The sequence below is a fragment of the Bombus vosnesenskii genome, unplaced genomic scaffold, assembly GCF_011952255.1.
Source record: "Bombus vosnesenskii isolate JDL3184/JDL3185 unplaced genomic scaffold, Bvos_JDL3184-5_v1.1 scf7180000013270, whole genome shotgun sequence".
NCBI classification, from domain to species: domain Eukaryota; kingdom Metazoa; phylum Arthropoda; class Insecta; order Hymenoptera; family Apidae; genus Bombus; species Bombus vosnesenskii.
This window is the reverse complement of record NW_022882928.1, coordinates 2,658,084-2,673,286: the sequence shown is the minus strand read 5'-3', so window position 1 is coordinate 2,673,286 and position 15,203 is coordinate 2,658,084. Positions and strand designations below refer to the sequence as shown.

At 44.9% G+C, this 15,203-nt stretch overlaps 1 protein-coding gene across 4 annotated transcripts in view; it reads right to left on the bottom strand.

Annotated features, from left to right (window-relative positions):
* Window positions 1–15,203, bottom strand: part of LOC117230975 (dual specificity protein phosphatase 10) — a 59,957-nt gene that overhangs the window by 6,849 nt on the left and 37,905 nt on the right. For all 4 annotated transcript variants that reach the window (XM_033488971.1, XM_033488972.1, XM_033488974.1 and 1 more), the window contains one exon: window positions 1,301–1,693. In XM_033488971.1, the coding sequence (XP_033344862.1) occupies window positions 1,301–1,693 (393 nt within the window). The remainder of the gene's footprint in view (window positions 1–1,300; window positions 1,694–15,203) is intronic.

The window sequence follows — 15,203 nt, the reverse complement described above, 5'->3', positions numbered from 1 at the left end:
TAATTGCAGGCAACGAGCAGGACAATGCTCAATTTTATGGCTTCTTGCACGTTCTAACTACGTTATTGCGACTACAATCTTAATTTATTCTTTGGCTCGAGTAGGGGCTGCAGGGCAAGCGGCGTTATGCGATATTTAATTCGGTGGGGTTTGCTCTACGATTCGAAATACGTGGCCAGGTTAGATGGAAAGTTTAACTGGTGGCCGTTCACAAAGGATCACAGCCCTTGGTTCACATCGGCCATAAGGGGAAATAAAATCCGGACCGGTAGAAGGTTCTTCTCCTCGTCTGTCACGGTCCAAGAAGGTCGCTCTATCGTTCAACTTTTTGTCATCTGAACCATCGATTTCTATATCTCTGTTTTAAACGTATTTGCTCTATGCCCTGTAGTCTCACGACCTGCTTGAACAACGAAGAATACGTACTATCGTCTCTTTCAAATTACTGTATCTTTCGAAGCTACTCCTACCGATAGATCTAGACTGGATTGGCGCAGATACAAATGGTAACGACGATCATTGCCCGAGGACACACCCAGTCAGCCGAAAGAATTAGTCATCGACAGAGTCCGACATCTCCTCTTTGTGAACGCCCTGCTCGTCGTCGCTCTGTTCGACTCTCACGGTGAATTAAACGCAGCTTCCTCGAATGCTGCGTTCCAACGAGCCGACATATCGCATCGCCGATGCAATTAGACCAATTTACCCTAACCGGTGATCCTCGTATTTTCGTTGAATCACACGCAACAGGTTCGAGAGCGTCAATGGAGCTGCCACGTTCATTCGTCCAATGTCAACACGCGGTTGCAAACTACTTGTGCGTCACCTATACGAATGGTGCTCCGGTTTAATGAATAGAGGCTCGTTTCATTGATCGCGTAGCTGAATCAACAAACTTTTTTCCATCCATATATCGTGAATGTAAGGGGAACGTTCCAGCAACTCGCAGATTTTCAAAAGATCGTCGTACCATCGTTGTTGGTAAACCGACTTACTACGAGCAGCAATACTCGTCACCACGGTTCGTGAGTGCTCCAAGAATGTTGATTCCATGGAGGCGGGGTACACCGTTACTCGAGGAGTCCGCACGGAACGTTTCCTCTAATAGGCATCCCCGAGCCATTAGAAAGCAATAGGACTCGATCAAACGAGAAACGTTCTCAGAATTATCTAGAATCTGTTCGTTCGTACACCCGTTCCATCGCTGTTATCTAAGATCCAGTGCGCCGCTATTATCGACGGTAGGTAAATTCCAGCTGTTTCCTCCGTAGACCCTATCGTATCGAGAGTGGACACTCACCGATGAAGTCGAACGCCTCCTCGAAGTACTGTTTAAGGTTCTGATGGCCAGAATCCGAGGCAGGGATTTGTCTGTACGTGATACCCCTCTCCTCGTGATATCCAGGTAGCTGTGAAGTGACATTGAGCACCCTGGTGGCGCCTAACGCGCGAAGGAGCTGTAAATCGGCTGCATCTCGGCCATTTCCAAGGTAGAGGAACGGGAGAACCCTGGAGGCTGGATGACTATCGATATCCGCCGGTTGGGGAGTCGGTGGTCCGGATAGACTTAATACCGGACAGCCTGGTCCTGGACTGGAACAACCGGCGACCGTTGATGGGCCAGCTGCGACGGTTGGTAGAAGCGTGTCCTCGCAGAGATCCCTGTGCCGCCTATGGAACTCCTTGTGTCCACCTGAAAGTAATCAAAAGGGGTCCGTGTTAGAATGGAGCAGCTTTTGATTTTTAGGCGCGGAGAGTTGGCTGGAAACCTAACGAGACATCAGGAGCGTGGGAACTGGTCTCGAGGGAAGCATCGAGTTACTTTGAAAATACCGATACAGCGACCAGGAGCAGATGGTGCTCGTTCGATCCTGTGATCTTTGTCTATAGTTTCGTTACGTATCCTATTTGTGGTATTTAACTCTCTGTAGGCAAACGTACTTCTTCGCGCTCTACAAACCCTCCTCGTTTACGTCCAAGTCCCATCGTTTTAACGTTGTTCAGAAAACGTTGTTACGTGTCCTATAACCGCGTTTTTTCCTTCGTTTGCCCGCCGGTACAACGCGGTGATTCAGTCGCGCCGAATCGTATCCTAAAACCGTGTACACAGCGATTTCTCGAGAAACGCGACGAGCTAATAAACGGTTCTCGTAGCAGGTTCGCCATACTTCCGTGTACTGTATCTAAACCTGTACCCTGGTTCGCCGCTAACGACGAGAACATCTAGGAACTGTCTCGGGTGCCTCGAGGGCATTTCTCGATAAATTTAGCACGTTTTCGAAAGCCTAAGAAAGAATCTAGTATCTCTTAATCCGGCATGGTTCGTGTGGTTCTGGAAGCCCTATCGAAGTTGCATTATGAATCTCGGATCTTGACAGTCTTCCAGTCTTAAGAAACGCGGGCTAGAACGATGCAGTGGGGTGCTAAAGAGATTCTGAATACGTAATATACCCCGGAAGTTATCAAACGCGACAAATTTCTTTAGAATTTTCTTCGAAATGCCTTTACGCACGATTCCTATCCTGTCCTATTTATCATTTACCGATTTACTGTAGGAAACTTCGAGGATCCGACCGTAGAATCTACCAGAGCCTGAGTCGATTAACGCGAAATATCCTGCCGAGCGACGCGTCTGCGAAGCGGAGTAGACGGACGTTGAAATGCAGAGGAGGAAATGAGATAGGAAAGAGGAACCACGAATAAACGGCCGAGGTAAAAATAAAGGAACGTCAGACGCAGAACATCGAAGGGGGAGAAGGAAGAAATGTGGGCTAAAAGTGTCTTCCTCTCCTGACCTGCAGCTCGCAAGGCCTGGCCTGGCTCAACGATGAGTCACTCTTTTCGCCCCCTGCCGTCGCGCCGCCGCGGCCGCCAACCCCGTGTGGCGGCTACTGTTGTCGTGGCCGATGATTATTCCGCAGTCGCCGCAACGAAACTTCCTTCTGCGAAGGGAAAGGACGAGGGCAGGAGATCGTACAACGAGGAGGTCCCTCCCGCTTCCGGATTTAATTCAATTTATCACGTTAATTCCTACTTTCTCTTTGCATTTATTACTTTAGATTTTGCACGGTATTGGTGCGAGCGTTGTTCGACGTTGACCGATCGAATTGGGCGGTGACTCGCGTCGCTGGAAGATCGCTCGATCGACAACGACGCGCGTTACAAACGCGAAATTCCATTTGACATTAAAATGAGAGGATTAAGGTTCAGAGATGCGAACGATGCGTTATCGACACGCCAGACGTATAAGCGGACGTAATGTAATTCCGTGACCTAGTCTTAAGGCTGTCTGCCGGAAATCGTAAATATAGCGTTGGACACGTCCGACGAACACGTATCGACGACACGAGTGTACAACATGTGTGTCTATTCACGAATGGAACGATATCGTTTTATCGTTGATTTTTCAACGATTTCCCTGCGACGATTCGAAACACGCGTAACGGTTTTCGGTTCTACATAGACGGCTATGTAAACGCGGCGAAACTCGTTATACGATCCACATATTCTTAACAAAGTGGCACAACCGCGCCGCCTATCAATACCCACAGGGATATCCTACGCCGAGGACTGGTTTTCAAAGGAAATCGCAACTTTGAGCACGATCTATCGCGACGCGGTCACGTTATATGGTTAAAACATACGCCGTGCTACGTGACACAGCGCGTGACGTCACAGGTTCGTGTTTTACCATCGCGATATCCGATTACCGCGCGCTCCTGCCAAACACCGAACAATAATTACCCTTAATAAGTCGCGATTATTAAGAAAAGGAGTACGCGTATTTGTTCGCAGGGCATTGGCCTGATTTCCAAGCGTTGGCTGGCGAACGCGTGATCTTAAGCGCTGACGCGTGTTTCTCCTTTTAGTTTAAGATACACCAGCGTCTCGTTAAATGGCCAGGGGCGGCATCCTATCTGGCCAATTGTCAGGGGTCGTGTATTTCTAGGAAATCTCCTTTTTTACGTCGAGCATCGGCCAGATAGCGATACCTGACGTACTCGTTGATTTTAGATTCGCTACACCAGGGGCTGTACCGCTGCACGAAATCAGTCCCAGAAATTGCCGCAAGTAACAGTTGGCGATTTTAGTCTGAATTTACTTTGAGAAGAAAATCTAACGCGTTGGTTATAACTGTAGTCATTGGACATTCTGTGCAGCGAAATGGATAGCGATAGTGCCTAAAAAAAAAAAAATTGGATGACTAATAGGATATCAAGCAACTGTCAGGAAATGGTGGTAACGAAGAAATCGATGGCAATTTTCGACGAGTTCGAAAGATAAGGCTAATGGTAAAGGTCAATATAGTAATAGGGGGAGTGATATTTTTGTGCTACCTGCGAAACGAGAGCATTGAACCTCGAGTACAAGTTGATTGTTATAATGACCTAAATGAGGTGACCCACATTCCATCGCGACGATGCCGTGCACTCCAGTGTCCACCATGTACGTACATTCTATGGGACACCGATCTTTCCCTTCTTACATCCTGCTTTCCTCTCCGATCGTTCGTACTCAACGATACAATTAATTCAGAATCTTGAACTTCTTCGTATCGCTGTTTCTTAGATCTGTGTAGTCCACAAGATATCGTATAGTGTACAAAACGGAGCAGATTTTTACAACGTATCGACGATATACTTTGTCATTTTGTCCCATCGTATAGAATTAGTAAAGAATTCTGTCACGACGCGCGAACGTGTATCTACGATGTGATTCGACTTGAAAACGTAAATACGTACGTTCAATTTACAAACGCGTGGAAACGTTTCAGTGCGACGCCTCGGAGGAATCTGTAAATTCCATTGTACCAAAGATTAACACGAAACGAGTCATCGAGCACGCATTACGCCTAAATCTAAGATACCAAGGCCTGAGTCATCCGCGTAAGAGATTGTATTTACCCGCGTGCCACGTTCGACTTTGTATTCTCCCGCCGCTGTGGACGTTTCAGAAATACCTTCGACCATAGCAGTCGGATGACGTTGAGAACTAAATGTCTAAACGAAACATGGATAACAAATAAAATACGAGCGTGATTAATCATCCTACCAGTAGCATTAATTTGATTAATCAGCGGTGGTTCCGACAATCTGACCATAAATATCGCTTGCTTTCATCTTTGAAAAATTTTTGTAACGAGAACGAGACGCTCGATCGTCAGTTCTGCTATTTGTTTTTCCTCTTTACCGAAGAAGGCTACTTGTAAATAAAAAATACGCTCTTTTCCGCCAGAGATTTTTCGAATTATCTCGATGTACCATGCGCAAGGATCGTGTTATTCTTTCAACAGAATCGAAACCGTGCAACAAGAACGGAATAAACCATGAGTCAAATTTGTTAGGCTGGTTAGAAGGGAAACGAATCAACCGACAGATACATCGGAATGGTCCAGTCAAATAACGAGACACATCGGTCTAGTCTCCGGGGCATAGATCGAGGAACATAGTCCGTGAGCTTACGCTTAGGGAACCTGGAATGACTCACATTAACAAGAACCTTGGAAACACAAACGCAAAGGGATAGATTCTTATTCTTACCCCATGGTTCGAGATTCTCCAAAGGAACTAGACTCAAAACGAGACACGGCGCTTCCTTCTTCATTCTTATTTTTGTATTACGTGAGATTTCCTCCACGATTCTCGGGACGATTCTCACCTCCTCACCATTTGACACATACGCGTACACGAGAAGGAACAAGAGTCCTGGTATTCGATCACGCTCGAAATCTTCGGCGTTGCGTTACACAAAACAACGATTACGAGAGAGTGTCCCTCTCGTTTGACGATCGTCAACCGTCTAATCCGTGTTATTACGATGATACCAAGCTTCAACTACTTGAATATTCCTCACTGGTAGCACGACACCGCGAGAAAAGCGTGTTTACGTGTTCGCGGTGAAATAGGGAGAGATACGTGGCAAAAGCGGCGATTGCCCTTTTGCTTGTTGGCGGGAGACTGCTTTGGCTAAGCGGCACGAGAGAGTTTACATGAGGCTCGACTGGATGAGTCATCCGGCACGGCGCTGATTGGCCGGCCGCTTCGTGACGTACGCGATTCGCGGACGAAGGCACACGAACGTAGTCGAGTACGAACCGCTGTCTGTGTACCATACGGTCGTCCTTGTTCAGCACGCGGTGAACGGATCGCCGCGTCCTTTTCCACGTTCTTCCTAGTTTCTCGCAGGGCTTCGTGCATTTTGTAGCGGCACGCAACTCCGCGGCGTCCTATGACGACCTTGTCGCGCGACTTGCTCGTAAATACATAACGTAACGCGACTTAATTGCCGAAGCGTCGATAAATCGGCGCCGTTGCACTCTACGGATGGAAAGAAGATTCAAAGTACCAAAGATCGGGATAAGAATCTCCGTGGATTCCCATCGGTCCTACCTGGCGGTCACATTCTAGCGTCTTTTTATCGATATCGAATCTAAGAGCGTCGGCGCTGTTCGTGCTTTAGAATAAGAGGCGACAGGAGAGATGTAATTCAAAAATAAAACCCGATTTGAATAGAATTGAATAGAATTGAATTTTCACGACGCTCGTCAAGATCGGACGTCGTGATTCCGACGGATTTGCCTTTACAATCGCCCTCCTTTCTTTCCACGGTAAAAAAAACCAAACCTCCTCCCTCCGTGGCCTAACCCGTATAATTAGAATTCGTAGACGCTTTATGAAAATCAAATTTCTAACTTATGTTCAGGGTTATTTATAAGGAGCACGGGTCGCCAGCGAATATTGGACGGTCGAAGAAAGTCGAACGCCACGAGGAGGGCCCCTCGAACAAAAGATCAAAGGTTGACTTATGCCATGGAGCAAAAATAAATCGAGGCATTATGCGTCTTTCGAACACTATGATTCACGGGATCTGCACTCGCTGGTACACACATCGACGAATACTCTTACGCAATTTTCACCCAGCAAAAGCTCTCTCGTCTAATTTTATCGCTTATCGCGATTCCTTGTTTAGTATGCACTTGTGAAATTCTCTCGCTCGTGTCTTAGTCGACGCCGATCGCGACCGACTCGCGCCAGAAAACCGAAAACGCATATTATAAATACCCCGTCGAACGACGATCTTCGACTTTTCGCACCCTGAAACCTATTTACGTGTCGTCGAACGAGCATAGAGAACCTGTTGATGGACCTGCCTTTTAAAATTTGTTTAGACAAGATTTCATTTCGGAAGAATGCGTTATCGGGGAAGGAATAACATTTGCTCTGTCTGTCGTTTTCTTCTTATCTTCGCGAGGATACGAAAACAGGATTTTCCTGTTTCTTCGAATGATCGCACCGTCGCATTGTCTGATTTTGGGAAATCCGCCTTCGTAAATGAGAAGAGACTATTACGAGGCTGCTTGATTTATCGAGATGTCTCGACTGCTGCAGTCATATTACGAAGAAACGTTCGACACGCGTAATGATTTCTCCGTATCAAAAGCGTAGCTACGATATAACGTCATTGTTTTACTATTATTATTATTAAATATTGTACAAGGAAACGCGAGGAAGTTTTAAGCGCAAGCAATGTTTCCGTTAAGCCACATACGCTTATCGATCTTTCAAGGATGGTTGAGGATGGTTGAAGTTGCAAACGTAATTGTATCGTCTCTCTGTGTTCGAATCCTTTATAACCTTTATCCTTCGTCGAACCAAAGAAAGATCACAAACATATCCTAAAATCCCAAATTCCAAGCTGACTCGTCACAATACCAGCATGTTTTTCTCTAATCAAAAACCGCGAGGCCGTCGATCTTAGAACGCCTTGCGAGTGATTCAATTGACCACGCGAGATGGAAATCCCTTCAAGGCCAATGACTAACGTTTACAGCGAAACGCTCGCGATCCGCCGTAGTCGTCTCCGCGAAGGCCATAAACGGTGCAACGATTATCATTGTGACGGCACTTTCCACCAGAGGATGTGGCGATGAGAGTCATCGTGTCCAACAGGTGCTTACCTCTAAATCCAGACCGTGATGTCAGTTGCTGCTCGGTGACGACGAAAAATTCCGGCGAGCAACGCTAAACCACGATCGTGATACGCGTCGTTCCATCACGATGCTTCCGTTTAAGATTCCTCCAGTGAATTAGTCAGCTCGACCGAATCGAATTAATCACAAACAGAGTTGGAGATCATCCTCCAGAAAAATATTCCGGGATAATCTGGGTGGGGATTGTGATCCATGGTTTTAAATGATTCCAACGTAGACGTAAGACGAGGCGTCAGGATGACGTATCTCGATGATATGGGGATGGGTAGAGATTATGTGGACGATTTGATCTAGGAAGGATCGTGTTTGACCTTCTTACGTCATTTAGTAGTTTACATTATAGAAGATACAGGATATATATTGGGTGTGTATGTTTGTTCTATCTTTGGCATCTCAATTTCTTTATGATAGATACGCGACCTTCACGGGAGATCTAATCAAAACTATATTAGGTGAGTCATCGCTTCTTCATGTATATTGGCCATAATTTCTTGCACCAACGCATTGCACGGTACGTTTTCACTTCTTCAGCTTTACAAGTTTAGCGAACTTTACAAGTTTGACTTCGTCGATCTAGATTAAGATAAAATTAGATGTTTTCAACGATCAGAGACAATGTTTTATTATTTCGTTTCAATCGGTGTTAATTCGAAGAGAATAATTGCGTGGCAGATATCGCAAGAGGCATCACAGCTGCGACATATGCAAATCGATAATCGCAGCCGATGACAGCGAATACGAACGAATACGTCCCGTGAATTTTTAACGCCGGATTAATCACCATAGGCGTGTTTATCGCGCGCATTCCAGCTGGATTTGATCGCGATCGGGACCACGAGCGAACAAGATCGAGGCATTCGCCCCAACGCGACACGACGTGAATCAAATGGTAAACAGACGCGAGATACATACATCGTTCGCAATAGTCTGCTTGGTGGTACGCGATCTGCCATGATTCACCGTGGCGCTCGGTCTATTGGGAATAAAGTTCATCGATATAATGCTCTCGCGATCCGGCTAAATAGGGATAATGCATCCTCCGATAAGTATCGGTGGAAACTTCTCGCGAGTAGCATCGTAAATTCTTTGCATGTCGATTTAAAATAGCTTGTGGCGATTTAAATAATTTTTCTTGACGATCAAACTTTTCAGATAATTCTGTAACTAATACGAGAATACGTATGCATTAACGGACCATACGTCCGTTACGACGAATCTAATTAAGTGGAAACATTGGAAAACTTAAAAACTCACAAACGATAGTCACTCGCAAAGACTCGAAGATTTCAGAATGAAAAATCTGGGTGATTGAACAAATTGGATACTCGTAAGAGAAAGATTTGAGATTTTAAAGGAAAAAAATATAATACGTCATCTTGTTACCAAAATCGGTAAAATGCGAAGGCTTAGTCGACGGTACGGCGTAGAACCGTTCCTGCTATCGAGACGCAAAAGTTGATATCGATGCTCGATGTGGTTAGCTATGAGTCACGCGGCCGGAGCGCCTAGGCAGTTCTCAACGACCCTGAATTACGTCGGCGATCCACGCGCGCTTTTGTTTACCGGCTTTCAAGCTAGCTAACTTCTTTGTGATTCAGATAGGAGAACTTACGAGAGATTCGCATAAGTCAGAGCGAGTCGTCGCGCCGTCCAATTCACGGAAACTCCGTTGGTTACTCGCTGCGTTTCGCAAAAACATCCCACACATCTCGCGCATGATACAAAATAGCAGAAAATGTTAATTGAGACAACATGTAAACATGTTTACAGTTTTTTGTTGATCGGTACTTGCAAATGAATAATTCTAGTCTCTAGCTTTTTGAACATGATCGATGACAATCGTTATTCTAGGTGGTTGCGCGATTAGGATTACAAAGTCATAGAATGACAGATTGATGGAGCCAAGATGATCTCAATTCGCAATTTATCGACTACGTTTGCGTGTCTCGAGAATAACACAGAATAAAACAGCAGATAGATCTGCAAGGATGCACCTTGACGTGTCTGCTATTGAGATTCCAAATTAACGTGTCGCGTCACGAGGAGACGTTGTGGTTCGCATCGTTCGTTGTTTTACGTATTCGGATACGCAGAAGAGACTCTCTTCGATCTTATTAAACGCTCGAAGGAGCAGAGGGAAGCGTGCCAGAAGGCAGATCCCGGACACTCTACGTCGACAGTTTTTCGCAGACGATTAACAGTTTCATTTACATGCGGCCACTATGTAAATCTGTCTAGTTACGACGCTTTATGGCACGCGCGACGATAATTCGAAACTGGTTGGCACCGTGGCTGTGCCGTTTCCTGTCAAACTGTTATTTTCAATCGGACTTTATGTCCCGTGCACGGACAACAACTTTGCTATTTCTGACCGAGCCAATTGTAACCGTTGGCTGGCTATTAATAAAATATTCGTCAAACGGCAAGAACGCAGGAAAATGCAAATCGAACACAATATTTCGATATATCCTACTTTTTCCTCTCTATCGATACGACTTTATTGCATCGTGTTCGAATTATCGCAAAGCCGATAGCGTTCGAAGGAATTTTATAAAATATCGATATCAATAGCCAGCCTAGGCGCCGATATTTCTTCGTTTATCTGTGTCATTAGTCACGACCGACATTTTCATTTTTTCCTCTCCCTTTCTTCTTTTTTTCTTTTTTTCCTTTTTTGCCTTTAGCTGAAGTAGCGAAGTTGTCCCATGAAAGGACAGTTTATTATTCCACGATAACAATTGTTTATACATGATACCCGTGATAATACGGATCGTCTATTAATCTTCGATTAATCTTCGTTCAATATTATGACTCACTAAGTGTAAGGGAGAAAAATGGGAAATGAACGACTCGATCGTCTGACTCACGCATCTTCGCGGATTGCTCTATTTCACTTTGATCTATCATCAAACGGTTACATTCGTCCAGCCAAAAGCTTTCTTCTAATTAAGAAAACAAACGTTCGGACGAATATCTGTTCGAAAACAAGACTCGAAAAAATACCATTTTCGTGGTGTTGCGTCAACAAATCGCTAATTCGTAATAAGACTGCGGACGTTTCTACTCTATCGATTACCATAAACATCCGCCATCTATTCATGGAACGCCAATACTCCGAAATGAACTATTTCGCCCTCTTTCGAAGTCGTAACTTAATAGAGCGCATTATACGTGTTCAATCATCACGAAAAAGCGTTACGAAGCATTGGAGCAAATCGCAATCATCGCACAGCCCCTAAAACAAATCACGACACCCTTCGAGTTGTCGCTGAAAGCGACGCAACACCAACCCGAGGGTGGATCTCCCGCCAGCCACAGGTGTCGTATACACCGTGTCCTCGACAGATATTCTCCATTAATTCCGGCGAATCGAAGGGGTTGCGAATCGTCGGGCGAATACCATAAAACCTATGCTGGGTTCGTTTGATCGTTCCGGCCCGAGGCCACAGTTTACAGAGCGGGAAAACAGAGACAACGATACACGCGTAATGCCGCGGTTAACGCATTGCCGCTTCCCAATGGATGAGGAGCGGGATCCAGCCACCTGCCACAAGGCTGGTGGATCGTACGTCCTGGGAATTCGCGTAGCTGGAACATGCACGCACGGAACGCGTCACGAAGGATTCCGGTGTGAATGAATCACTTAACGAGAAACACGTGCCGAGCATACGTAATGTTTCTCTTCGCGGCGCTTGCGATGTTTGCCGGAAAGATGACGGGTTGATGGATGGACGATGGCAGGACACTTAGTGCCTTTTTCTTTCTCTAAGGAATTTCTGATTGCGAACTGAGTTTAGGGAATCAGCGGAAGAGAAGTTTTACCTTTTCGCTATGGCACTGTAGGAACTGTAGATCTTTTCGGTACGTGTATCATAGTTTTCGTTGATAGGAAAAAGAAGCAGAACGGTTTCCTCGCTATTTCAGTCAATCTATTCGAAAAATGTAGAATTCTTTCAGGATATCTAAACGCGAAGATAAGTGTTTCCACTGACAGACAGATCCATTAAACAATTTGCAAGACACGCTGTAGAACCGTGTTACTGCATCGTGAACGTAAACGTGAGTCATCCAGCCGATCGTTTAACACAGCGAATGTTTCTCTCGAACAACGATCCCTCTGTAACGAAACGAGACGAAACGACTGTAGGATCCCCTCGAGAACGACATCGATGCCATCGGTAAATTAAAAAACACCTCCGAAGAATCAAACATCGGTCGCTCGACGTAGCCCATCGATCATTCGGAAGAATTGCCTAAAATTAAATATCGTTGGTTTGTCGATTCGCAACGAATCCACTCTGTCTGTCATCACGTTCACGAAATTTCTCACGAAAGCTTTCTCGCAAGAAAACTACTTTTCCAGTTGTCTTTTAACAAGTTTGACATACGTCACGAAACAAGATATCGCTTTAATCTCGATCATCTTTGGAATTACGTCGAACTGGAGGAGGGTGAAATATGTGCTGGATATTAAGTTCACCCTTCTCTCTGCTTACTTCTTCTTCGTTCTTTCGTTCGGACGAACATTTAATTCGTTTCAGAGCGACGATGGCCGGATAAAGGACTCGAGGTGGGGTGAAAATGACGAGGGATAACGAGGGAGACGCAGAGGAGAATGGAACGGTATGAGCTGGCAGCGAGCATCGGTTGTGAGTCAGTCCAACATTTTCTCAACGACACTTGGCTCCCCTACGGACGTTTTTTTGGGAAACCCTTTTCTCCTCCGATGCACTGATTTTCGTCCACCGACGTGCACGCGTTACATTCTTTCTATAATACCTAGCCGTTCGAACATCGATGAAGAACTACGAGTAGAAATCGTCAAGATGATTTCACTTTGTTCTTTTTATCGAATAGAAGCATCTATAGCCTGATCCACCTCCTATTGTTCTAAATTTATCTATTATACTATAGTTTAATCCGATGTAACTTCTACGACAGTAAGTAAAAATCGTGTCGCGCTATTGTTACGTACAACTATCTAGAGACCAGCCTCTTTTTATCAATAAACATTATCGATCAGCAGGTAAAAGCGCTAATCATGACGTGGTACTATTAAGCAACGTCTAAAGACCGATGTCTCGTATAGTTTTCATATTTTTCTACAGCCTTCGTCGTGCTTCTATTTTCCAGCTACATTTGATACAGAACACGAGCAAGGTAAAGTTTAAAACAAGAAAGAAAGAAAGAATGTACGAGTAAATAAAAATAGAACGCAGGACACCAACAAAAAAAAAACTAACGATCTAAGAAACGATTTGTAGTCGTTAGGGAATTATCGGGGAATGAGTGCGACTGACGTCCGGTCAGACAGGTGTGTGACAAAAAATAATTAGTATTCACCCGGTTTTTGGCTATTCCCCGGTTAGAACACCTAGATGAATCGTCGATTTATCGGGGATTTTATCGCCACGCTTATCATTCTGGTGGCCAGTCCGATATGGGGATGTTTAGTCACTCCGATTTGAGTGGAAAGGAGGAGAAACTCGTGGCTAGATAAAGATAGATCGAGCGTATCAACGATAAAAAGGAAAGATAACGCCCGATACGAGGCATTTCACTTCGAGAAAATCTTGTTCAATTTCCAAGAATCGAATTGAACGCAAGACTCGATAATCGGTCGATCGCCGTTCATCGAAGAAAAAACGTTATCGGGATGAGGAATGAGATTGTAGATGAAATTTGCGTAGAAGATCGATGGACGATCGACGTTGCTGATAAACGGCTAGTAAATGATCATAATCACGCGCTAATAAACGAATATACATGTCAAAATTGTCTCGATCGACCGGTAAAGAAAAAATTTTCTCTTTCTCATGCTTCCCGAAAATGACAAAGGTAAACGATTCGAATAAAAAAACTCGATGTCCACCGAATATCTAATCCGATAATCCGGAAAAAAATGTAGAAAAAAGGTACATTAGATGGATGAACCGTGCTTTGGGCGATATATACGTATTTGGACGCGTAATCGTATGCAGATCAATGACAGGATTCAGAAGCCGTGAACGCTTAGGGGGACGGACGGCGGATTTGGTGATTTATTCGAGTGGTCCATGCTGTCTGAGCTCGTGCCACGAATAGCCCACAGAATCATACCGGGCGGTATGAGTCAGCGGCGGATCGTAGTAGGAAACGGCTACGTTTTCGAAGGACGTTTTAAGACCGACGTTCCCGCATTCTTTCCGCGTGCACGCACAGGCTCTGATTCATTTTCGCGCTAATAACCCCGCGACCCTGATTTCATTAGAGTCTGCAAGCATTCGCGATATCTGCCAATTCTTCCTTCTCGAGAAGATCTACGCAAGAAGATTCTTCGCGTTGTCGGGTTTGTTGATTTTTGGATCGAACGCGTCGTAAATAAATTTATAGACCGCGATGACTTTTCGTACGGCGCTTTGATCTAATCGTAAAGAATATTGGCCTTGTGATTTTATTACGATGATTTTGTACCGAGTTCGTGCTCGTTGCATTCTTGAGATTGCGTTGCATGAATATTTATTTGTTGTATGGATGCTCGTTTATTTAGTTGGTCGTTCTATTCGCGTCGAGCGGAGTCATTGCTCGTGAGCGAAATATTATCGGCTGCGAAACGTAGAAAAACGCGCGGTACTAATTCCTGTTTCTCTTTCTTCGTCTGGTCGTTTTAATTTAACCTGCGCGACCGAGAATGATACTCGCGAAACTTACAATACAGATTACTAAACGAGTCAGGTATTTGTTGGATTTTTGAAACTTTGTCGGGAAGTTGCGTTGTTCCTGCCACCGTCCGTATTTGTTTTTCGCGAGAACGATGAAGCAATGTTCGTAACAAATGACTAATGGGTACGCAATCATCGAAACTAGAGATTTTACATTAACTGCGTTGTTCTAATTAAAAATAGGCCATGAGCGACTTTGTGGTGCGCGTTCTTCGAGAAGGTCTGTCGAGTAATTGCCGAGGAACGTCTCTAGGAAACGAAACGCTAACGCTATTCTTCGGAATTTGCATGAAACGACTGCTTTTGCATTCTTTCAAGCGACGCAACGTCGTAACGAGAAACACGCGTGACTCTCAATTACGCCACGCTGTTTATGGTGGTATTTGAGTCACTAATGCGACTTCGACTGAATCTCGATTGCATAATTGATCTGGCTTTTGTTTCAACGCCAACGGGAACGAACGAATGCAAACAGGAAACCTGCAGCACGGCTCATGAATAAAAATTTGTAT